This window comes from Podarcis filfolensis, assembly GCF_964270895.1.
Source record: "Podarcis filfolensis genome assembly, chromosome: Z".
Classification (NCBI taxonomy): Eukaryota; Metazoa; Chordata; class Lepidosauria; order Squamata; family Lacertidae; genus Podarcis; species Podarcis filfolensis.
The window spans coordinates 46,649,307-46,672,192 of record NC_139617.1 but is presented as its reverse complement, the minus strand read 5'-3'; the positions used below and the strand labels follow the sequence as shown (position 1 = coordinate 46,672,192).

The window sequence follows — 22,886 nt, the reverse complement described above, 5'->3', positions numbered from 1 at the left end:
TTGTGACCCTCACCTCTGCCCCAAAGTCAGTCCCTGCTTGCACTACTGATGGGAAGACCAGGAACCTCAGGCATGCCTCTTGCCTTCCCCTCGCCCTACTCATTGTCCCAAGAGGGACATTTGCATTAAGCTACCCTTTGGGGAAAGAATCTTCCTTCTGCCTCTCCCATCACAGCAACCAAACACACAGTGCCTGACATTAGGTTATTTCAGTCGGCCTGAAGATTTTCAGCAGGTTAGGGATTGGTGATGCAAGCTCAGCAAAAGTCATTCAATGGGGTGTCAGGGAGAGTTGCAAACAAAGATCTCGTCAGTGGAAGGGCTCAGGTGGCTGCCACAGAGTCTTCTGCCCTGTTCAACCAAGCAGCAGGTAGTTCTCCCCACCCCTGCTTTCCTGATCTCCTCTCTCATTAGGCAACTCAGTTCAGCAAAGCCACTACCACTTGTAAAGAAACCATGCTGGTTTTGCAGCACTGGGAGAGTGGGGCAACTTAACATGCCTTTGGTTCAAATTAATGGGAAGCAGAAGCCTGTTCTAACCACAACACTCCCATAAGTAACACCCATTTGGACATACCTAAAGCAAGAGTATGGAAGTGAGAGCTGGACCATAAAAAAGGCTGATCACCGAAGAAATGATGCTTTTGAATTCTGGTGCTGGAGGAGACTCTTGAGAGTCCCATGGACTGCAAGAAGATCAAACCTCTCCATTCTAAAGGAAATCAGCCCTGAGTGCTCACTGGAAGGACAGATCCTGAAGCTGAGGCTCCAATACTTTGGCCACCTCATGAGAAGAGAAGACTCCCTGGAAAAGACACTGATGTTGGGAAAGATGGAGGGCACAAGGAGAAGGGGATGACAGAGGACGAGATGGTTGGACAGTGTTCTCGAAGCTACCAACATGAGTTTGACCAAGCTGCAGGAGGCAATGGAAGACAGGAGTGCCTGGTGTGCTCTGGTCCATGGGGTCACAAAGAGTCGGACACGACTAAACAACAACAACAACAAAGCACCTCTTATTGGGGTAAATGAAAACACCGCGAGCAGGTTTTTGAACAAAGGTCTTCTTCAGGCTGGCTTGTTACACAATAAAATGGGGCATAGGACGTGAGAAAAAGACATTGCTCCAGTCTGCAGTCAGTAAGATGAAGTGCAGGAAGGTGTTGACTTCAGCATGGAATTCAGTGGGACTTACTTCTGAGTAGACATGGTTGGAATTGCAGGCGAAAGGTTGCTTGTATCCAACGTTAGCCACATTCTGAGCAGACCCATGAACTCAATGGCATGGCTAAGCTAGGTATATTAATCCCAATGGGCACAATCAAGAGTATTATTAACAATGAATTAATTCCTTATGCCTCATTTATGCACCAACTATTGTATTAAGGTAGCAGAATACACCCTGACCATTATCTGTATAACAGGTAGATAAAACTCTGTTTTATCTCCATTTCCTCTCAAATACGTGGCTGTGTGAATATTTCAGCTGCCTCTAGGACAGGCATCCCCAAATTCGGCTCTCCAGCTGTTTTGGGACTACAATTCCCATCATCCCTGACAACCGGTCCTGTTAGCTAGGGATGATGAGAGTTGTAGTCCCAAAACATCTGGAGGGCCGAGTTTGAGGATGTCTGCTCTAGGACATCTGGAAAGAGGAGATACTACAGTATTAAGATACAGCACTACCAATTCCTTTCACGGAAAATGTCCTCAACATTTTCCAAAGGGCTCCTGCTTGCAATGTGCTTTGAAGACAGAAGATTAAGGCTCAAAGACAGTGGCTTTCTCAATGGCAAAAGGAAAAAGAAAGAATTTGTGGCTGAGTTTAAGCCAGCCAGCTCCGAACCACACTTTGTTTCCTGATCATGCCCTCAACATTGCCTCCAATGCGAAAGATCTGGTATTCAGTGGGCATCATCTCTTACCTGCCACGCCCACCATGGCCCTTTTCCTGGTGGCCCTGAACATTGACAACAAAATGGCCAACATCCCTCCCCACCCTCAGTCTGGTCCCATGCTTAATTTTCAAGGAAACTTATACCTTCCATACAGAAATGACGGGATCCAAACTTTGGTGAACGAGCCCTGGAATTTCTGCCAGGCTCTGTCCCAAATCACTACAGCGCAGATGGGATTAAGGTGCCAGGCCTGGACTAATCGCGCCTGATCTAGCCTACCTATTAGTTTTCCTTGTTCTTTGCCCTCCAAATCCTTAGCTCCCTGTAGGGATTTAATGAAAGCTTCTCCTTCTCTCCCTCTCTCTCTCTCTCTCTCTCTCTCTCTCTCTCTCTCTCTCTCTCAGTGTGTGTGTGTATTAGCAAGGTTGCCACTTTCCAGCACAGATAAGCTAAGAAGACCGATTCTACAGAGGGGTGTAGGGGTGTGTGTGTGTGTGTGAGAGAGAGAGAGAGAGAGAGAGAGAGAGAGAACAATAACCAACAAGAAGCAGCTGGCAAATGTGAACTGAAATAATGCGCTAGTAGGAAATTGCTAGTCCTTCCACCCCCCCTCCCCACCCATGCAGTCCCAAAATATTTCTGACAGATTGTGCAGAGAGGCATAAACAAACCCCACAAAGGGTTAGCCCTGCTGCATGTCATGCCGGCTGGTTTAATGAATAATAATGACAGATTTAAAAAGGGAATCTTCTGCATAAAGATGAGCTTTCCGCTAATGCCCCATTTCGCTAATGCCCTTGTGCACCTGAGCCTTAAACATACAATCCCACCCTCCCCATTTCCCCTGCTCTCCTCCCCATCGCTGGTTTCCTCTCCCTGGAGGAGAGGCGAGGCAATGATGTAATGTCTCAGCATCGCTGAATCAGGGACTTTGGTGGGTGAGAAGTAGCAGGGCGATGCTCTGGGCAGGTGTGGCAGAATGAAGGAGAAGCTCGTTGGCAGAGCACCTGCCTTGCGTGCAGAAGGCCCCAGGTTCCATCGCCTGCATTTCCAGGAGGGGCTGGGAGGGACCCCTGCCTGAAACCTTGGAAGGTAGCTGCTAGTCTGTGTGGGCAATACAGTGGTACCTCGGGTTAATAACAGTGGTACCTCGGGTTACATACGCTTCAGGTTACACACTCCGCTAACCCAGAAATAGTGCTCCAGGTTAAGAACTTTGCTTCAGGATAAGAACAGAAATCGGGCTCCGGCGGCGTGGCAGCAGCAGGAGGCCCCATTAGCTAAAGTGGTGCTTCAGGTTAAGAACAGTATCAGGTTAAGAACGGACCTCCGGAATGAATTAAGTACTTAACCTGAGGTACCACTGTACTTAATTCGTTCCAGAGGTCCGTTCTTAACCTGAAACTGTTCTTAACCTGAAGCACCACTTTAGCTAATGGCGCCTCCTGCTGCCGCCGCACGATTTCTGTTCTCATCCTGAAGCAAAGTTCTTAACCTGAAGCAATATTTCTGGGTTAGCGGAGTCTGTAACCTGAAGCGTATGTAACCTGAAGCGTATGTAACCTGAGGTACCACTGTACTGAGTGAGCGGGATCAAGGGGTCTGCCTCAGTATAAGGCAGCTTCCCATGTCTTTTGCAGAGATGTTTTCAGGTCTTCTAACACCTTCCAGATGCTAGGATCCCCGTATTAAGAATGCTGGACTAGGTGAGACCTTGACTCAGCGGCAGATTTCTCCTGTACTTAAACGCAAGGATCACTAAAACTGGACAGCCTTTCGCTTTGTTGAATTTAAGACAGACTGACACCTGGTATTCTGGGGTTAAAAAGAAGTAAATCACGCTGGGCTGAAATGAAAATAAAGTAGCCACATACCTTACAAAGTTGATTGGTTTGTTGTTGTTCAATTGATTTTCTATACTACCGTATCACAAAGTGCTTTTGCCAGCTTTCAAAAATAGCATCCAGAACACATTAAAACACTCAATAAAACCAGTGCATGACAGAGAGTTAAAAGTGTTAAGAGCAGTTATGAAAGCCTAAGCATAATTTTGTATAGCAGCTAGCCCTAAAAATCCAGCCTTAAATATATTAATAATTAATAGTGAGGAGTCTCTCCTAAGAGCTCCTCCGGTGGATCTCGCTGGGAATCAAAGAATCATAGAACAGTAGAGTTGGAAGGGACCCAAGCAAAAATCTCAACTAGATCATACATGACAGATGGCCGTCTGACCTCTGCTTTAAAACCTCCAAGGAAGGGGAGACCACCACCTCTTGTGGGAATCCGTTCCACTGCCAAACAGCTCTTATCATCAGAAAGCTCTTCCTGATGTTTAGTCTGAATCTCCCTCCTTGTAACTGGAATCTATTGGTCGTACGCTCAGGAGCAAGAGAAGACAAGCTTGCTCTATCCTCCACGCGACAGCCCTTTAGATATTTAAAGATGGATATCATATCATATCTCCTCTCCTCTTTTCCAAGCTAAAAATACTCAACTCCCTCCACTGTTCCTTGTGAGGTTTGGTTTCCAGACCTTTGATCGTCTTGGTCACCTTCCTCTGTACACCTTCCAGCTTGTCAATAAGCTTCTTAAGTTGTGGTGCCCAGAACTAGACTGAACTAGACACAGATCTATCACAATGTGTAGCTGGTGATATATCACGGTGCATTGCCTAGCCCAACTTTTCATGTGTACAGCTAATAAGCCAGGTTTCCCCAAACGTATATTTGTTCAGCTGGAAGGGTACTCTGTAGTAGGTTTGGGTCTGGCAGTCTCTCCACTGAGCTAAATTCTCAGGGACTCTAAAGCAAGCCCCCCCCCCCCCGTTTTAAGTGATAAGAGAGCTTAACAGAATGGGGTGGGGATTTGCCTCAGAGATGCATCCTGAAAATCAGAACTGGATACTGGGGCCTCTGCAAGGTGCACGTAACTCCGGTTCATTGCTCACCCTTCACCCCCTCCCACCCCAATGTCCTGCAGTGTGCTTGAACCCTTATTAAAAATAAATAGTAACCCCAGGTCCCGCTCTCTTCCCCTTCGGCACTCCCAGGGGGTGTCTAGGCCAGAGCAGATGCTGTCACCATGGCAACCCCCATGGTGACCATGGGCCACTGATGCTGTCACCATAGTGATTGCTGCTGCAGCAGCCCCATATTTCCTCTGCTACAACTTCCTCCCAAGGAAGGTGGAGGGAGGACCTCTTCAAGGCTAACTTTTCTCTGTGGCTATGAGAATTGCAGGGTGGGGGGAAGGAATCATTTTGGGCCTAGATTGTCCAGACCTGCCCATTCAGGCAGCATTGGGGAGAGGATGGAGTTTTGTGTAGGGAGAGGAGGTGAGATGAGAAGAGGGCAACAAGTACCGTAACATACAGCCTTTGCCAACCTGGTGCCTTCTCCAGATGTTTTCGGCCACAAAACCTGCACTGGCTGGGGATGATGGTTGTTGATGCTTGAAAACATCTGGAGGGCTCAAGTCAAATTCTGCCCTATAGCATTTCACAAATGAAAACAGTGTACTCTGATAAAGGGATCAGGGTTTGAGCCCCACATGGATGAATAGTTTTCTTTGCCGTCCCCTCATTTTCACTGCAGCTGCCCGCCTGACACTACATCTAAGAGCAAAGAGGATGAGTTTGCTTTTGCTTCAATATATTCACATGAGGGCAGTGGGGCGGCGGCGGCGGCGGAGAGGCATAGTTGCCCTGCATTGCATTATCAACAGTTCACAATAAGCCAAAATGGTAGGCGCTAAACCTGCCTTTAGTGATCATGGGCATGCATTTACCATACTGAATAGTGATGGATTGTAAGAAGCATGTGTGTCTCTCTAGCCAAGCCAGATTTGACTTCTAAAAGTCATTGGGGGTAGAGGGATTGATCTCTGGACCCTGGAAAAAAAATGACAACTCTGTGGCCATTTGTCCTAGTCAGATTTGAACAAGGCAACTCCCAAAAGGCACGACAGGAGGACGCTGATTTATCAAACATCTAGACTGCCAGAATGCATGTTGTTCCATTTGCGCCCCCCTCCTCTCATTCAGCTCAGCTGTCTCTCTGGATTTTTCCTTGCCTGCTCTACTCCCTGCTACCACTCCTCCCCTCCGCCTCACTGATGGACCTCCTGCAGAGAATAATAAGGGAGTCTGGAGGGCAACTGCGACTGAGGGCAAGGCAAGGAGCAGGATGACCTTGGTGTAGTAAAGGCCAAGAAGAAAAGAATAGGAGGGAGGAGGAGATGAACGGAGTCCGAGGACACCAGCAACAGAATATAGCTTTTCTAGTAGGGCAGTTTCCTGTACAGTTTGGTACCACTGGTCCATAGACACTCCTGACAGGTCCCTCCAGTGTCTGGTTAGGATACTTCTAGCTGCTGACAGTTAGTGACTTATGAGTTCCTTGTTGTGTGGATGCTCATTACTGTCTTGGAAGATATTTAGTAGGGTCAGTTCTGGAATTGCTTCTATTACCTGTTTGGTTATTTTGCAGGTTTCCTGCAATACTGATCACAAGCCAACAAGACAATGACATACAGTGGTACCTCGGGTTAAGTACTTAATTCGTTCCGGAGGTCCGTACTTAACCTGAAGCTGTTCTTAACCTGAAGCACCACTTTAGCTAATGGGACCTCCTGCTGCCGCCGCACCACCAGAGCACCATTTCTGTTCTCATCCTGAAGCAAAGTTCTTAACCTGAAGCACTATTTCTGGGTTAGCGGAGTGTGTAACCTGAAGTGTATGAAACCCGAGGTACCACTGTATTCAAACTCCCAAACACACACACAAAATCAAAACACACTACAACCAACCAACCAACCGTGCTTTGGGCTCTCTTGGTTTCTGGCTCCACCAGCAAAAATAAGATATCTATCCACATGTCACTGACACAAAAATTCCACTCATATACTATGTAAAGAATGAAAGTTGACTGTCCCCCTCACACACACCTTTCTTTCTTTCTTTCTCTTTCTTTCTCTTTCGTTGTTGCTGGTTCAAAAGCCTGAAGTTCTCAGAAACACAGAATCTATGCCAGCTGTGGAACACTGTGGCATGGGTGTGGTACATGCCTATACCATCTCTTCTGAAATTGGTAAGAAATGGCAACACACACACAGGTCATGAGGGGAAGATTCTTACAATGGGCCAAACAACCACTCAGGATTTAAAAGCATGGAGTTTTATTTCATGATACGGTCTGTGCTTGTTTAAGAGCTCTGTGCATCTGGTATGCGTTACAGAAGGTTTGTAACATGCAGGGAGCAGAGTCGCACATCTGTGGGAGGTGTGGTGGGAGCTCAACCTGGCCCATCTTAGTCTTATTCTCTGTGTGATGAGGAATAAACAAGTGGTTCCTCCTCTCATTCAGCCAGGGTTCAGAGAGGTCCAGGGAGCAGAAATGGCAAGATGAAGAGGCCAGAGTCAACTTTTGGAATGTGCAAGTGAACAAAGGCAAAGGGCTTTACATCTTCTTTTTGAACCTGCTAGGGATGGGGTGGGAAGTGCTGGAGAGCCCTAGAAGCAAGCCAGTTTGGCTACGGCAGCTGCTTTATACAATGCTGAATGCTCAAGGTCCAAGAGAAAATTGGGTGGGGGGTGGGAAGGCACCAAACAGCCATGGGTAGGGAAGACAGATATGAGTGAATGTCCTTGGAATGTACTCCTTACTTAAATGCCTTTTTCTTATTTGCATATAAATAAATGCTGACAGCTCCCCCCCCCCAAGATGTTCCAGAGGGGTCTACTAAACTGCAGCAGGGGACAAAGCAATGCCTGCTTTGATGCTGGTGCAATCCCCCCACTCAGCTACCTCGATGCAGGATGGGTGTGTGGGTGGGTGTATGCTGAATATAACGTACATCTATCTATCCATCCCTTATCTCACTCCAAATGCTGCATCCCTTTCCTGGTCTGCTATTGGCTAGCAATGATGTAATTGCTTCAAGCGCCGGGTGCGCTGCCATTGGTAGAAAGAGGCAGAGATGCTGCTGTCAGCTTGAAAGCCCCCAGTCATTCATGCAGAGTTCAGCATGCCAGTTTGGGCACAAAATCTGCACACATAAGCCAGCCAGCCTAGAAGCAGATTGAATGTCTGAGGAGGGGACAGTGGGTGGGGTGTGGCTCTCTCAAGCTCTTGTGCTGTGCGGGAGCAGGGAAGCATGTACACACAAGGACGGACACACACGGACACACACACACACACACTTAACACTTATCACACCTTTCTTAACCTTTACATTGCCAGGATGGAACTCTACAATGCTCCATTCAACTCCGAAACCTTGATCAAAATCAAAAGAGACCAATAATTTAAAAACAGGCCCTGGCATGTAATGCTTTGGGCACCTTTGCCCTGGTTGTTGTGACAGGCTTCCAGCACCAGCCTCTTGATCACAATGAAGGATACACAAGGATATATTTCTTGACAGGTTTGGCCGGAGGGTCGTAAGAGGAAAAGAATGTGCAGCTCGACCAAGCACCGCCCAAGCACACCTGCAGCCATAGTAACGTGAGCTTTGGCAGTTGGAGAGATGCACTTTTGTGTTCAACGCACCCCAAATGGGTGAGGTGTTGCCCTTATACCCAAGGGGGGGGGAATCAATTGTCTCATGTGTACGTAATTCTGCTGGGAGGGGCCATTCAGTGGGAGGCAATAGTGGAAGGGGCTATTCAGTAGTACAGCAACTGCTTGGCATGCAGAAGGTCCCAGGTTCAGTCCCTGCGGTCTCTACCTTCAAAGGATCTAGGGCAGAGGAGCCGGGGTGGCAGAGGGGGACCTTCCATCCAAGACCTTGAGGAGTTGCTGCCAGTCAAAGGTCTTGGGAAACATGCTGGGACACCTAAGAGGAGAACTGTAGCAATCAGGGCCAGCCCAAGGAATGCTGCTTCCTGGAGCAAGAAGAATGGTGCCACACACCTCCATGTACCAAATCCAGTGGCATTGTTGATGAAACAGCACTCTCCAGCAAACCTGAAGGCTATAGGCTAGCTTTAGTTGTGTAAGGCAGTTGTGAAAGGCACACACAGCTCTGGTTTCCAGCACCATACCATGGCTGCCCAGCTCCCCACATTTGCTGCTTGAGGCAGCTGACTCACTCTGCCTTATAGTATGACAGGCCCCAAAACCAACCAGATTTTAAGAAGGCCTTCTCCAAAAAAACAAAATAGGGAAAATACTAGCGCCTGTGTGCCAGTGCTTATTACTGAGGACCTAAGGGAGCCAATGCATGATAAAGATTTTGCCCAGGTACTGGCCTAAGGTGCAGCCGCAAGGTACATAGGAAAGGCCACCAGACAATTCACCATCTAGAGCCAGCCCTACCAATGGGCAAAGTGAAGCAGGGTAACTTCCAGGGCAGCTAGCGGTCAATCATTTTGTTGGGGCAGGCAGCAATTTGGCCTTTTATGCCTCAAAATGCCTTGGAGCCACGTCACTAATTTTTGGTGTACAGTACTTGAACACGATAAACTGAAAGCCACCCGAAATCTCTTGGAATAAGGTGGAGGCTCAAACACAGGACATCTGGTTTTTTCACATTTTCTGTTTTAGCACACACAAGATTGTCTCTGCACTTCCAGAACTGAAATGCAAAGGTCATAATAGGAGCCTTGCTGGATCAGACCCAAGGTCCACCTAGTCCAGTATGGTATTTACCACTGCAGCCAATGGGATACCTCCAGGAAGCCCACCGGCAAGACACAAAAGCACTTTGCATTCAGAAGCAGACTGAAAGTGGAGGCTCCATTTGTATGTGATAGCCTGGCCTCTCCAGCTAGCTCAATAAAAGAATGACACTTTGGACAAGGTCATAGAAACAAAGGAAGGTGGCTTATAGTGAGTCGGACCAATACTGGTCCATTTTGCTCAGTATTGTCTACGTAGCCTGGCAGCAGCTCTTCAAGGTTTCAGACAGGGAATTATTTCCTTTCCTACCTGGAGATGCTGGGGATTGAACCTGGGACCTTCTGCACCCCAAGCAGATGCTCTACCTCTGAGCTACACCCCTTCAGTATTCTCAGGGTAAGAGACCCAAGCAAATCCTACAAAATCTGCCTCTCAGCCAGCTGCCTTTGTCTACTTCTCCTTTTGGAAAGCAATAAGAGCTCGGTAGGATTGCACCAACAGTCTGCTTCCCACAGAGTCCAATCAGATACTTCTGGCAAACACACCCCACCTCCCAGCCAAGCAGGACATGAAGACAACAGCTCCATTCCAGAAACTGCTACCTAGAGATAGACTGCCTCTGAATCTTGAGGTTCTGTTTAACAACTGTCACCAGTCACCCAAGGTGCACTGGGCGTGAATCATTTTCTAAGTGCCCAAAGTGTTACTAGGGGCGAGGAACTGGTTTGGGGCCAGGGTGGGCAGTGTTATCTGCTTTAACAAGGCAAAATATTTATTTAGGGGTATAAATCATTTTAAGATGAAAATGTTTAGAGATGACTGGTGGGGTGTATTGGAGTAGGATATAGAAAGACCACCCACCACACCAGGACAAGGGGTGTGTGGGTGTAGAAAAAGAACGATGGACACACACGTCATCTAGTAGGACTTGGATTGGAGCGAGGCAAATACCGTAAGCAAATCTAGTGCTGTTGCTTTCTGGTCTCTGGATGACATCATGCTCAAATAATCAATTTCCCTCCTCAGAGAGAGAGAGGCGGAGGGGAATGCTGCAATATTTAAAATACATCTTGAAGTCAGAAAATCAAGTGAAGATGCTGTTAGAAGTCAGAAATCCAAATAAAATCAAATGAAGGGGGGGTTGTATAAATAGGTGGGGCCAGGGGACCTTTTATAAAAAGGTCTGAATCCAAGGCAGGTACACAAGCACACACACCCTAGTCTGGAGAAGAAAAGACTTTTCTCCAAGACCTTCATCTGTTCCTCCACCTCTACCTCCCTGCTCCATGATCCAAACACTCTTCCTCCTGCTGCAAAGTGGAGGAATCAAAGGTTGCAAAGTACTCTGGATATCTCCAAAGCCAGGAGGTCGCAAAATATTTCCCTCCCACCCCAGTCCTTGCACCTAGGCAGCAAGTGCATAGGAAAGTTAACTGTGGTCGTGGGGCATTACTCCAACCAACGTGCCTTTCCTGCATCAGAAAGCAAGCTACCTTGGCAGACCCCAGCTGGTCCTGGGCTGGGCAACCTGGTTGTGGGCACCCCAGGGGAGCTGCCCTGCCAGCTGCAATCAGGGATTGTGGATCAGAGAGTCTCTCCACAACCACAAGTACTACTGAGGCAGGCATGATAGCCCACAAGAGCAAAAGAGATGCTCCTTGTAAGCAGGGTGGCAGGGGGGAGAGACAAAAAGTCAAAAAATGGATGTCCCCTAGTGAACTTAAGCGGAGATGGGTGCGATCCTCACACTCTCCTTTATTTGGCACAGAGCAGAAAGATAGATACCTGTGGGGGTAATTCTGACCTACTTTCGATCACCTTGCGGCAAGAGCCCCCCCACCCCCGTTCTCCAGCAGGTGTATCCCCCTCAACACGCCCTTGGTTTTGGTAGTGCCAAGAGTTGGGCCTCTTCCACAGAAGGCACCCCCACTCTTCACAGCTGATCGGGACCAGGAGACTGGGTGGGGGGGGAGCAGGGAATTCCCTGCTCCTGGGTTCCCAAAGTCCAGGTCAGATCAAGAAGGCTGGATCTCCTTGCAAGTCATGACCCATTGCAAACCTGGAGCAAAGGCAGAATCTTGTCCCTCCCCATACTTTGCACAGATTTCTATCTCATAGAATGAATGGGGAAAGAATGCAGAAGCAAAGTTTACACACACACACACGCACACAAAATGTGTCACCTAGAGAATATTCAGAGATGCTCATGAATGGAGAGATCAGCTAAAGCAAAGTTAATTTCTTCAGCATGGAAAAGTTCTACAGCCAGCTGCCCCCATCAGTGCTGCTGCTGCTGGTGGCACTTGGGGGTCTATGTACAATGAACATCTCTAAAGAGGGTCCCAAATCCTCTGGATCTGAGTGGTCTTGAAAGTTTTCTATCTGAACTCTACTGCGGGGGGAGTCATGGTGAAAGGGCACCTCTGACTTCCTCCCACGCCAAGGAGTATTTCTGGATGTGGTTATTCATTTTGACATATGTAACGCAAAGAGAGCAGGAACTGGGGTGGGGTAGGGACTCCCCCTCTGCACCTAGAAAGAATGAATAGAAAACACACACCAGGGGATTCCCGAGGGTGTCCTCAATAACAGTAACCCTGAAGCTAGACAGAGACCCCCACCTGGACCCTCCTTGAGGAGAGGGTTCCTGGCACACACACCCTCAGCAGAGATATTGGTAGCCAGGTGCTGGCGAGGAGACTCCCCTCACATGCCACTCCTTCTGGAAAACACAAAGAATGAAAGGAGCTCCCATCGAAAGAAATTCTCCTCTGCACCCCTGAAAGCAGAAGCACCCCAGCTCTGAGCGTGGGGGTTGGGTCCTCATTCCCACAGAATGGCCCTGGATAGAAGACCCTGCTTTGTCTACACCCCCTAACCGGTGCTGGAGAGGGCGTCCCCCCGCCACTGTACTCCCCAAAGCAGAACGAGAGCGAGCAAAAGAGGGGGATCCCCTTCTCGCGCGCACCCTTCTGCTTGCGCGCCCACGCCCTCACCTACCCTCCGGGTGGTCTGGGGGCGGGCGGGCGGTTGTGGGGCTCCGCTCACCTGCACTTGCATGAAAGACCCCCGGTAGAAGCAGCAGGCGGCTGCAGAAAGGGCGCTCCAGAGGCTGCAGCGGTCCGTCATGGCTCCTCCGTCGGAGATCCGAGGCACCAACACGAGCCGCAGCTTCGGCGCAACCGGCTGATGCTCCAATCGCTCCCGCGGCTGGGCTTTAACTTCAGCCGCGGCGGCTTCCCAGATTACCTCATCCCTTGTCGTGGGGGCGGGGCTGGGAAGAGGGAGGGGAGGCAGCCCAGCCCCCCAGCCCAGCGCCTTCCTCTCCTGGAGGGCAGGGGTGCAGGGATGAAGGATGGGGCAGACCCTCCAAAGCAGTTCAAAGGGTCCCCCTCGCCCTTTAATTGACTGCATTTTTCCTGCTGTCACTGATCTCCAGCCCAACTTTTATTAATTTGTGGTTTTAAACCTGATTCACAAATGCCTAGATTGCAGGGCTGTGTATATGAGCAACAAGAGCAACACAGAACAAGTGCACACATGCACCTGAAGTTTATGAACATGGCTAATTTAGGGTCATTCATTTCAATGGGTCAAGGACCTAGAGGCAGGTTTTTAAAATAACGTAAGCTAAGCAGGCAGGGTTTCAGGTAGAGGATGCTTCTGGCCCTACCTGGAGATGTCTGGGACTGAACCTGGGGCCTGTGCAAGAAAAGCAGGCGCTCTGCAACTGAGCCACAGATGTTTCCCGATAAAGTAAGATCACAGTCCTCCTCAGGACCAGCCTTCTCATTAGGCAGAGGAAAGCAGCTGCCTCTGGCAGCGGATACTGGAGAGTAAGGTGTCATGGGTGGAGCTGTGACTGCCACCTGGCTTTTATCCTGCACCCCCAAACTAGGCTCCTGTCCTCAGATGTCATTGGGGGCACTGGATATGAGAATGTGGAAGCAAGGGGTCATCCACATGTCCGAGCAGTTTTGCCTTTGCTCTACTGCTCCCCCCCCCCTCGGAAAACCCATTCTTTACCTATAGATCGGAACAAACTGCAATCCACAGAAAACCCAACTGCCATTTGTTCTGATGTAGTGCTAAAAATCAGATGTGACTAAGCCCCCCGTTTCGACTGCCAGTCTGCTCAGCTTCCATGTGTGGAAGGGGAGGTGGCACCATCTTGCACTTTGCCTTGAGCATGTCCTGGACAAGACATGATTGAGGATCTGAACAAAGGGTTGAGTTAAACTGAAGCAGCTGGAATTGACCAAGTCAGACTTTGGATTCCTCAAGCTCAGCACTGTCTTATCAAATGGCATATCCACAGAGGAGAGGCCTGTCAGATACCTAAATGGATCTTCCAGTTTACTGAATCTCAGTGTATCTCTGAATGCCACCATCAATGAGAGGACTGTTGCCTTCACTGCCAACCAGAGCCTGCCAACCACATAAGCCACCCCAGGCAGTCATTGTAAGGTGCAGCTGCCAGACCCCTGCCACGTGGCAGAGGGTGCTGAAGGCTGACTCTTGCATGGCCTGTGTGAACAGTGACAACATCCAGTACTTTGCACCTGGCATCTTTTTAGCAATGTTGCAACTGATTTGGGAGAGACAACATGGCTCTCACATTTTGGGGTGCAGCAACTGAGAGCGCCTCCTTGCCGACATGGAATGCACTATCCCAGCGTGTTGTGAAGTGAGGCTTTATCCATGCTTACCTTTCCTCACAAAAACAAAAGGCCCCGCTATTTAAAGTTCAGAAAACCCAAATTGACATTTGCTCCAATTGAGTACTAAAGAACAGGGTTTCATGGGGAAAGCTCTGGGGCAAAAAAACCAAAACTCATCCACAATGAACTTTTAAGTACCGACCTGTGCCTGAAAAAGGTAAGTATTGATAAGCCTATGGAAAGGATTTGGGGGCAGGTGTCCAGAGCCCCACTCAGCAGAATGAGCAAGAGGCCTCCTCCCCCCCACAAAAAAAAAAAAAAATCAGCAGAGCTGTCACATTGGGAAGCAAATGGACCCATGACCATCTTCAAAACACAGGAAGCTGCTTTGTATTGAGTCAGATCATTGGCCCATCTACCAGGCGATGGCAGGGACTGAACCTGGAGCCTGCATTCAAAACAGATTTCCAGAGTCTAAAATTACCACACTGCACCACTGTTTGTGAGGGCCATTAGCTTAACAGCTTTAAAAGGGGATTAGCCAAACCTTAAGATCTCCTTCATAGGTGTAGGCGCCCCTGCCAAACAAAGTGTGGCAGCTAACCAGAAGGCCTTTTCAATCGTGGCTCCTTCGTTATGGAGCCACCTTCCCAGGGACGCTTACCTTTGCCACCCTTTCGGCGCCAGGTTGAGAGACTTTTCTGTTTTCAACAACTCGTGACATTCTGGCCCTCTCAGTTTCATCCCACCCCCTTTTTCTAGTTTGTTGCATAGGAGTGCCAAATCCACTTTAGCTGCACGTGCCAAATGTGCTTGAACCCCACCTGGAAAATGGTGAGAGTCTGGAAGCATCCCAAGAAACTTGTCGTCAACACTCCCCATCTTATTTATCCTGCTGGGCAGAAGGCCACGGTGTACAGGGAGGGACAAACTCTTACCACCCCGCTTTCACAGCTTTAAGCTCTCGTCTTAACTATGAGGCTTGTCCCCTGCCAATCCCACGTATCCTGCCAGATTCATTGGGGGCGCCAATCTTCTAGTAAGCACATCATCGCCTGCTTTTTGGCAGCAGATGCAAAAATTCTGTGACTCCAAGCTGGATGAAGATTGCAATCTTAAAATTCCATGCATAACGTCAGGCATTAAACTTAATGCAGGGGTTATCCTAGGTTTGCCCTTGAGTAGCTTCTGTCGATGCTGCATAATACATCATGCGCACGCATCAATGTACTTCTTTAGTTTTCCAATCTCTTGCACATATTGCCAATTCTGTCATCTCTTGATTCTGCTGCGAGCTTCCAATAAGCTCAAGCAAGGTATGTGTGTGTTTGTAGCCTCTATTCCCTAACTGAGGTTCTTTTGTGGGAAAATAACATTTTCTGAACAATGAACTTCAATGTCACTGTCCTCGTTGATTTCGGTGGGGCCTTCACTTCCGGGTTGGTGCCACTGTTTAATGGCGGATTCCCTCCGAGCTCCGGAGGGAATCGGCTCCGTAGCGTCTGGGTCTGGCCGCTGCGGCGAAGCGGGGACCCTTAAAATCACAGGCGCGGATGCCTGTGAACACAGAGACTCGGCGGGCACCATTTGCGCCCCCCCAATCCGCGACGGAGCCTTTTTAAAGGCTTCGGAACGGAGGCAGGGTAAGGCGTGGTGCTGAGAGTACTCCCTCGTCTACGGAGTGAAGCCGCAAGCCATTGACAGAGAGCGCCAACTTCTTCTAAGAGTGATTGGATCCTAAAACATCAACCCGTGAGTAATACGGAGATTGGAACTTTAAAAAATTTCTTATCTTGGATTTGGAACGAGCGGGAAGGGGCTAAAAAGGAAGTCCACCCCCCCCTCTTTGTAAACAACTTAAAGCAAAGGACTGGGCAGCTAAGGTCGAGAGAATCTGTTTCTTGTTTTTTTTTAACTAAAGATCCTGACCTCACGGTTTGGACATTATAAGAGGATATTCTGGAGGATAAAAAGAATTTTGGGAGCTGAAACTACACCCCCCCCTAGACCCGGGAACGTCCGATGAGAAAGCCTGTTGCATGGAAGATTTTGACAGCTGTCAAGTGAGCTGCTAGTCAGCTAGTTGTCAGCTGGAAAAAGAGAACATTGTTTCTGCTGTTTTTGCTGGTTTATTCGGGATAACTTGTTGAAAATAAGGTTGATACAAAATAACTGGACTTTTGGTTTTTGAGCTGAAAGGAAGATCAAGGAATTAAATCCCCCTAGAGGGGTAACAAGGATACTACATTACAATAATGGCTGGAGTGTCTAAATTCCAAGCAGAATTGGACAGAGCACTGGTTCTCTTGGGAAACTTACAAGATGAGTACGATGCTTTGTCTACAGAGGTAGCGCTATTACACTGGACAGTAAACAACAGCTTGGAGTCTGATAAGGATTTGAAACAGGAAGCCTATTCAACTGAACAAATAAATGAAATCGAAAGCGTAGACACGATGGAGCAATATGTTCTTTTTGAAGAAAACGAAGGAGGAGATGGAGGTTTGCAGGAGTCAAAGGAGAGCTACAATATGAGGCCTGACATGATGATAAAAAAGGACAATAAAAACTGGATGCGGAAAGCCTGGTTTGATTGGGAATTTGGAAAATGGAGAGATCCTCTTTTGAGGAGATCTGAAGACCTGAGGATTATAAATTTGTTGAAGGTGGAAGCTGGAGCTGTGGGGACATTTGGATTTGAAAGAAATTTGAAACAAGAGTTGGAATACCCCATAGGCTTTGCTTTTGCGTTTAAGTATGGAGGACTGGCTAGAAGCAACACCGATTCTGTTGGGCCGGAGCCCCTCCGAGACCTGGGGCTTAACATCAAGGTCTATCAAAGAGACCGGCAGAAAGGAACTGAGAGAGACATAAGGGCCTCGGACCTGAGATCTCCAGGCTAAATAAATAATATAAAGACTGATGGATATTGGTTGGGGACTGGAACCGGGAGAAGGGTGGGTGGAGGTTGGGAATCCAAAGGGTACATAAGGATAATTTGCATTGCTTTGTTTGTTTTATATTTTGTTAGTGGTAAGGAAATTGGGTAAACCGTGGAAGGGAAATTTTGGTTGACCTTAGGAAAAAGGTTCAAGAATAAATTAATGAGGTATAAGTATTGATGTGTAATTTTAATAAGGTGAAATTGGTTTTTTTTTTCTTTTTTTTTTAAACTAAGTGAGAATAAGGCTGTTAAAAATAAATGGAGGAAATGGAAAAAAGAAGTAAAGTAAAATAACAGTATGTTAGAATAAATGTTTAAGTTAAGGTGAAGAAATAAGTTAAGGACTTGCTGAATTGACAATTTAAATTGGAATACAAGAAGGGGAGGTGTGAGGAGGTCTGAGAAACAAGGCTGAGGAAAATAAGTATCAGAAACTGTATGTGTTTTTTCTATTTTTTTTGTTTAGTTTCGAATATTTTGTTTATTTCTTTTTGTTTTTGTTTGTTGTGTGTTTTTTGAAAATACCAATAAATATTTAATAAAAAAAAAAAAAAAAGATTTCGGTGGGGCCTTCCTGGTAGACTGAGCCCAAGGGAATCAGGTCTGAAGGTTCCTTATTTTGCTGCTCTCTACAAACGGCAGCCTATCTTGATAGGGGCCATGGACATTGTTAGGGGGTGCCTGGGGGGGGCGTTGAGTCCCTGGGGTTTTGCACCAGGCTCTGATATCTTTTCTCTTTGTTCCCTTTTTAGAAAAACTTACATTCCTAATGCAGTCACACCATAGATTTGTATAATGGCATTACGATACTGGCCATTTGGTTTTCAGTTCTTTTCCTAACTATCTCTAATGTGGAATTTGCCCCTTTCACAGTAGCTGCACACTCAGTTGACACCTTCATTGAACTATCCACTATGACAGAGACCCTGAGGACCTTCTAGTTCAACCCTCTGCAATGGAGGGATATGCAGCTGTCCCTTACGGGGGTCAAACTTGCAATCTTGGCATTATCAGTACCACGCTCTAACCAATGGTGCTATCTTAGTCTTGTTCCTGGTCAATCAGTCTCCTTTATTGGCATAGAAAGAATATATTAAAAAAAAAAGTCCATAGCACCTTAGAGACCAACTAAGTTTGTTCTTGGTGTGAGCTTTCGTGTGCATGCACACTTCTTCAGATAACCACGAAAGCTTACACCAAGAACAAACTTAGTTGGTCTTTAAGTTGCTACTGGACATTTTTTTTATTTTTTAAAATATATTTCGACTGCGTCAAACCAACACGGCTACCTACCTGAATCTGGCAAAGAAAGAGTGTGTCATATACCTGGATCAGAACACAACATAGGTAATGAAACATAGCGGGAGATTTACATTTTCTTCATGTTGTGAGTTGCTTTGAGTGTAGTTTACTATGGAAAGGTGGAGTACAAATGTGTTGTTGTTGATGATGAGAGAAACCAAATCAGCCTCACAACCTTATGCTATTTGTTTGGGGCAAAGCACCTTAAGGTGCCGGAGATGGGGCTGCTCTGTCTTGCCTTCCCCCTTTCCAGGAGCTGTTTCACCACCCCCACCCCCATAGATGCCAGCTCCCTGGGGCCCTGAGCACCCACAAAATTGCCCACGAAAGGGCCAGGCACCCATAAATTCCAGTGCTAGGGCCATGAATGGCACAGTTAATATTTGAATAGTACTGCTCATTCCCTTATGTAATTAATTCAAACAAGTCAAGTGCAATTTCCCGGGGGACAGGACACTGCAAACACACCTAAAAGAGAGATGGAAGCAGAGTATGTCTGATTTGTATACTTTTTTATGTTCAGCACCCAGAAGACCAGTATGGTTTTCACAAGGGACCAGCCGGATGCCCAAGGGGTTCAGAAAGGAATATTAATATTCAGACAGCTGTAGGGAATGGAGCCTGTTATAGTCAGTGCTGGATCGTCTGAGCTAAAAATAGAAGATAATCTTTGCAGAACAAAAAAATTCTTTGCAGAACAAAAGTCAGAACGAATGAAGGCCCACTTGGTCCAGAAACCTGTTTCCCACCATTATCAAAGAGATGCTTCTGGGAAGCCCACAAACAGGGGGTGCTCAACAGTGCTCTCACAGGCTATTATTCAATGTTAGTCCCTCTCATGAGTAGACCCTTAGTGGACTTGGCTAACTTAGGTTCATTAATTTCAGCAGGTCTGCTCCGAGTAGGACTTGGCTGAAAACAACTTTGCTTTTGTCTGAGGGAGGGCAGTCTTCACAAGTATATTGTTTTTGTTTGTTTTTTTGAACATGGAGGTTCTATTTTCGTAGTTTTATAGCCAATACCTGTTGGCAGACCTCCCCTCTTCCCTCTGAAAGTTAGGTAAGCTGGTGGCTGCCACCAACTCTTGTGAATAACTTAAGGAAACTGGAGTTCCACAGTCTGTACTAATTTTATGCAAATGAGCTTATTGTCACTCCTGTTGCTGCCATTATGGACACCACCTCATATCTTTGTATGGTGTGTGTCAGGTGATGGTGATTGAGCAAAGTCTTCTGCTTTTTGCCAGGATGGGGCATTTTCTTTTTTACTTCTTGCCATGATTTGGATCCACAGTTTTTTATATAAATCCAATTGGCCAAGCACAGTGGTTCTCACTTCTCAAAGGGTGTGTCGTGTGCCACACTGGGGTGACAGGAGAAGATGGAAAGTATGGCAGGAAGATTCAAGGACAATCGGAGAAACATTTATACATTTCAGTATAGTATAGTATAGTATAGTATAGTATAGTATAGTATAGTATAGCATTGTATCAAATTAATTATTTCCCATTTGCAGAATATGGATAGATATATTTTCAAAATGAGAGCAAGGACATCAAGTGATACTAACAATGAGATTACTCAGCAAAAGCAAGCTCACAACTCTTAATGAGTTTGTAGACATACTTAATGTACATATGTAAGAGGCTCATTTATAATTATATTTTGGGAAGGATTCATGTTCTTATTCAGCTGCATTGTTTCAAACTTTCTGGATGTGCCATGATCGTGTTATAAAGTAGTTGTGTTCTATGTTATAAATCAAGCACTAGGAGTTGTTGCTTTCTGTTTTCCTATGTATTTCTTATCAATAAAAAAAACGGTGTGGCATGAGTAAATTTTTATCCTGAAAGTGTGGCCCAGAAAAAAAGTTTGAGAATCACTGGCCTGGTGTGAGAAGGGTGTGCAGCAATGGGTTGAGCTTGGCCACCACAGGGCTTTGCATCTAGTCCAGCACCCTGTTCTCACAGTGGCCAACCAGATGCCTCTGGGAGGCCAATAGGCGGGACATGAGTGCAATGGCAACTCTCTCGCCACTTCTTATTTCCTGGCAACTGGTATTCAGAGAGCTGGAGAGTTACTGCCTCCTTGCTGCTCATCTTTCATCCTGACTGGAGTGTCCTTTAAATGAGGGGTGGGAAGAATATTATTGTTACAAAAATGGAAGCAAGAAGAATTACTGGCGAAAAAAGAATGGCAGATGAAATTGATGGACTATGCAGAATTATATAATTTAACAGGAAGGATTCGAAACCTGCGGGACCAGAGATTCTTAGAAGACTGGAGTAAATATATGAACTATTTGAAAAGTAACTGTAATGAACAGATTACGCTAGCAGGACTGCAATAAGTTTTGTAAGGAGGACTGTTTGAAATATTGCAAGAAAGAGTATGAGAATTATTAGTTAATGATAATTAAAAGTAACAGGGAAATTAAGAAATGCAGAATAAGTGATAAAGAACAAAAAACCATCAGAGGTGTTGACGGAAGTCTAAAACATTGTATAAGATAAGGAGTTATGTTATATGATTGTTGGAAATATGTTTAAAAAACCAATAAAATGTATTTTTTAAAAAAATAAAATAAATGAGGGAAAGTCCCACAGATGTTGTTGGACTATAACTCCCATCTTCCCAAAGCACTGGCCATTCTGGTTGGGGCTGATGGGAGCTGGAGTCTTTACAGGCTAGTAAGAATAAAACAGGGGGGCAGGGGAAGAACCAGGTGCACTAACCTGAGCTGTTTGGAGGCAAGGCGGCGGCAGTGGGGGAATATGGTAAATACATGAATGCTGGGACAAACAATGGGGAACATCATTGCCTGTGTACTCTGTTAGTGAGTTCCAAACACAAACTCTTCTTTCATCCATTAATGGGGACAGAGAGATGGCAGAACAGATGATGGTTGAAAGATGGGGAGAGATGTTGGATTGGAAGAATCTGATTGTGATTCTGTCCATGGAGGCGCAGGTCAATTCTGTATCCAGGGCAGCTGTCTACCAGCTCCACCTGGTACGCAGGCTGAGACCCTCCCTGCCCACAGACTGTCTCGCCAGAGTGGTGCATGCTCTAGTTATCTCCCGCTTGGACTACTGCAATGCGCTCTACATGGGGCTACCTTTGAAGGTGACCCAGAAACTACAACTAATCCAGAATGCGGCAGCTAGACTGGTGACTGGGGGCGGCTGCTGAGACCACATAACACCAGTCTTGAAAGACCTACATTGGCTCCCAGTATGTTTCCGAGCACAATTCAAAGTGTTGGTATTGACCTTTAAAGCCCTAAATGGCCTCGGTCCAGTATCCCTAAAGGAGCGTCTCCACCCCCACTGTTCAGCGCAGACACTGAGGTCCAGTGCCGAGGGCCTTATGGTGGTTCCCTCACTACGAGAAGTGAGGTTACAGGGAACCAGGCAGAGGGCCTTCTCAGTAGTGGCACCTTCCCTGTGGAATGCCCTCTCACCAGATGTCAAAGAGAAAAACAACTATCAGACCTTTAGAAGACATCTGAAGGCAGCCCTGTTCAGGGAAGTTTTTAATGTGTGACATTTTAATGTATTTTTAATATTTGTTGGAAGCTGCCCAGAGTGGCTGGGGAAACCCAGCCAGATGGGTGGGTTACAAATAACAAATTATTATTATTATTATTATTATTATTATTATTATTATTATTATTATCTGTTTGAAAAGCACCCCTCCCTTGTCGTAGGTGGTTGATAGGGAGTGGGGTGCTCCTTCCCTAGACAGATACAGAGCTTCTCGGGAGAGGCGGAGGCAGTTCCTGTGGGGAAAGGCACATTCCAATATTGGAAAAGGACAGGCCCACCCCGGAAAGGGGGCATCCATGCCCCACCCCATTAACCTGCCTGTCCGTCAAAGGCTGTGTCTGGTTTCACTCAGGCTACAGAACAGTGCCCGGGTTTTTCTGGGCACAGAATAAGATTTCCCCATGTGTACAGCCCTCAGAAATGTCAGCTTTCCTCACTTCCTCTCTTCCTAATCCTCCCCCCCATACCCCCACTCTCCTGGGACCCACCAAGCGGTCTGTTATTTAACATGACAGGACCTGGGAGCAGCCTGTGCTGTCTCTGCCCTGCTTGAGAATCTGGACTTTAAGAACAAAAGGAAAGAAAGCACAAAGAAAGAAGGAGGGAGGGAGTGGGGGAGGGAGAAGAGGCAGCATTGAGCCACATGGATTGGGCTTTAATGAAAGAAGCACCCCAACACATGAGTCAGGAGTATAACTGCACATGGGAGAGCAAAGGGAAGGTCTATGGGCTAGCTGGAGATAACGGACATAACCTAAGCACATACATAATTTTGAGGGACCTCAAAATTCCACTTCTCCCTCAAAACACAGGTTTTTTCCTGCAAAGCCTTTGCTGTAATATTTGATTCCCAAATACAGCCAGAGTGAAGCATGTGCAACTCACTATGTTTCCTCCACACTCATCCCACAGTAC

At 46.9% G+C, this 22,886-nt stretch overlaps 1 protein-coding gene across 4 annotated transcripts in view; it reads right to left on the bottom strand.

Annotated features, from left to right (window-relative positions):
* The window catches only part of SH2D3C (SH2 domain containing 3C), a 76,351-nt gene that overhangs the window by 17,391 nt on the left and 36,074 nt on the right, over positions 1 to 22,886 (bottom strand). The window contains exon 1 of one of the 4 annotated variants that reach the window (XM_083597224.1): positions 12,566 to 12,754. The exons of 2 other annotated variants lie outside the window; for them this stretch is intronic. In XM_083597224.1, coding sequence (XP_083453350.1) covers positions 12,566 to 12,646 — 81 coding nt within the window. In that variant the 5' untranslated portion in view covers positions 12,647 to 12,754. Of the gene's footprint in view, positions 1 to 12,138; positions 12,234 to 12,565; positions 12,755 to 22,886 lie in introns of those variants that run through there. One more of the 4 variants, XM_083597225.1, reaches the window with a different exon arrangement.